A 1,572-nucleotide genomic window follows, 5' to 3' on the forward strand; every position below is an offset into this window, starting at 1 on the left:
TTACAGTTTTTTCTGTATTTTTGATCAAATAAATGCAGCCTTGATGAGCATAAGATACTTCTTTAAAAAATATTACAAGTCTTACTGATCCCAAACTTTTGAACGGTAGTGTATATACACTCTACAATCTATAGCAGTATATTGTGCCTCTCTAAAAAGTAAATAACGCAATACCTTCAGTTGCTCTTGATTGCGGATATTCATGCTTAAGTTGTTCAGAGCGTTTAGAGTCTGAACCCGAATCTCAGGTGAAGGGTCTGAGAGGAAGCCTGCTATGATGGGAAGACCTCCGAATTCACGCAGAAGATCCTAACGAAGAAAAGTGAAAAAAAATATTGTATATGATGCACAATCTACCTACAATCTACATATGCTTACTCTTCTGCAAGTCAAAACGTATAAACAAAGTCAGTCTAATACATAATGTCTAGAAGACGGAAAATCAGATGACCTGGTTTACTGTGAAGGCAGCAGCGTTTCCTAACGTTACGAGAACTTTCCTCCTCTCTTCTGGGTTTGGGCTGCTCTGCAGAAGCGAGAGAAGCATACTCAGATGTCGAGGCTCCAGGCTGGCAGCAGATTTTGAGAGAATATCACCTTATGAGAAAACAAACAAAAAAAACACACAAGAAAGGTTTGAATGAAGGAGACATCTGGGACAACAAAATGAAATTGACACACTGCCTCGGTTTAATCACTGTAATATTTATTGAGGGTTGATTGGGTTGAAAAACAACCCTTCAAACTTACAACGCTTTCAGTGAGCTAGACTTTTTTAAATTTCATAATACATCCTGAAAACCATTTGAATGTCACTTACTAGATTCAGTGTCCGCAGAAGGATCCAGATTATCACTTTTACTGACAACTTTAAATCCAGACACTTTGGCCGTCAGGCTCCCAGGCTGAATAGTCACACTTTTAGCAGATTTTTTTCTGTTTACTCCTGCATCTCCTGCGCGACCAAAGACTAGTTTATAAATGCCATATGAGGCTCCGGCTCCTGCTACAATGCCCAACAGAGCCTTCATGCTGCCGAGCCGGGCTACGACATTGGCATCTCCCATTCTGCGATAGGCGCAGATTTCACAGATACATGTTAACAGTAACACATGGTCCTTGTCCGGCAGGATAATAGTGATGTCCGGTTCGCGAACGAATTGTTCGATTTAACCGGTTCTTCTTAGTGAACCGGTTGAACCAGTTCACAGGATAAATAAGGATGCAAACAGTTCCTGGTCATACTCGTCACTCTGACAGTTTCCTCTGCATGTTGCCGCCTATTGCATCAGTGGACGACCAAAAGGTTTCGCGGAGTGTTGTAGTGATGTTCGGTTTCTGAACGAATCGTTCTTTTGAGCCGGTTCTCAGGAAGTAACCGGTCGAGCCGGTTCACAAATCGAACTGAATCGGACTGTAGTTCCTAGTTGATGACGCAGACAGCAGTGTTTCCCAACCTTTTTTTAGTTGCGGCACCCTTTGGACATTTTAACAAATGTTAAACCCTTGTGGCACCCTACAAAATTAATTGTCACAATATTTGAATTTCTAACTTCGATATGATAATTTGAA

At 41.2% G+C, this 1,572-nt stretch overlaps 1 protein-coding gene across 1 annotated transcript in view; it reads right to left on the reverse strand.

The window, feature by feature from the left end:
* LOC107679576 (armadillo repeat-containing protein 10-like) overlaps positions 1-1,129 on the reverse strand; it is a 6,007-nt gene extending 4,878 nt beyond the window's left edge. The window contains exons 1-3 of the mRNA XM_016475162.1: positions 821-1,129; positions 452-597; positions 175-309 (exon numbers count right to left, since the gene is read on the reverse strand). Of these exons, the coding sequence (XP_016330648.1) occupies positions 175-309; positions 452-597; positions 821-1,067 (528 nt within the window). The 5' untranslated portion in view covers positions 1,068-1,129. The remainder of the gene's footprint in view (positions 1-174; positions 310-451; positions 598-820) is intronic.
* Between the last annotated feature and the right edge of the window lie 443 nt (positions 1,130-1,572).

Source organism: Sinocyclocheilus anshuiensis, unplaced genomic scaffold (assembly GCF_001515605.1).
Source record: "Sinocyclocheilus anshuiensis isolate Anshui unplaced genomic scaffold, SAMN03320099.WGS_v1.1 scaffold288, whole genome shotgun sequence".
Taxonomy (NCBI): Eukaryota; Metazoa; Chordata; class Actinopteri; order Cypriniformes; family Cyprinidae; genus Sinocyclocheilus; species Sinocyclocheilus anshuiensis.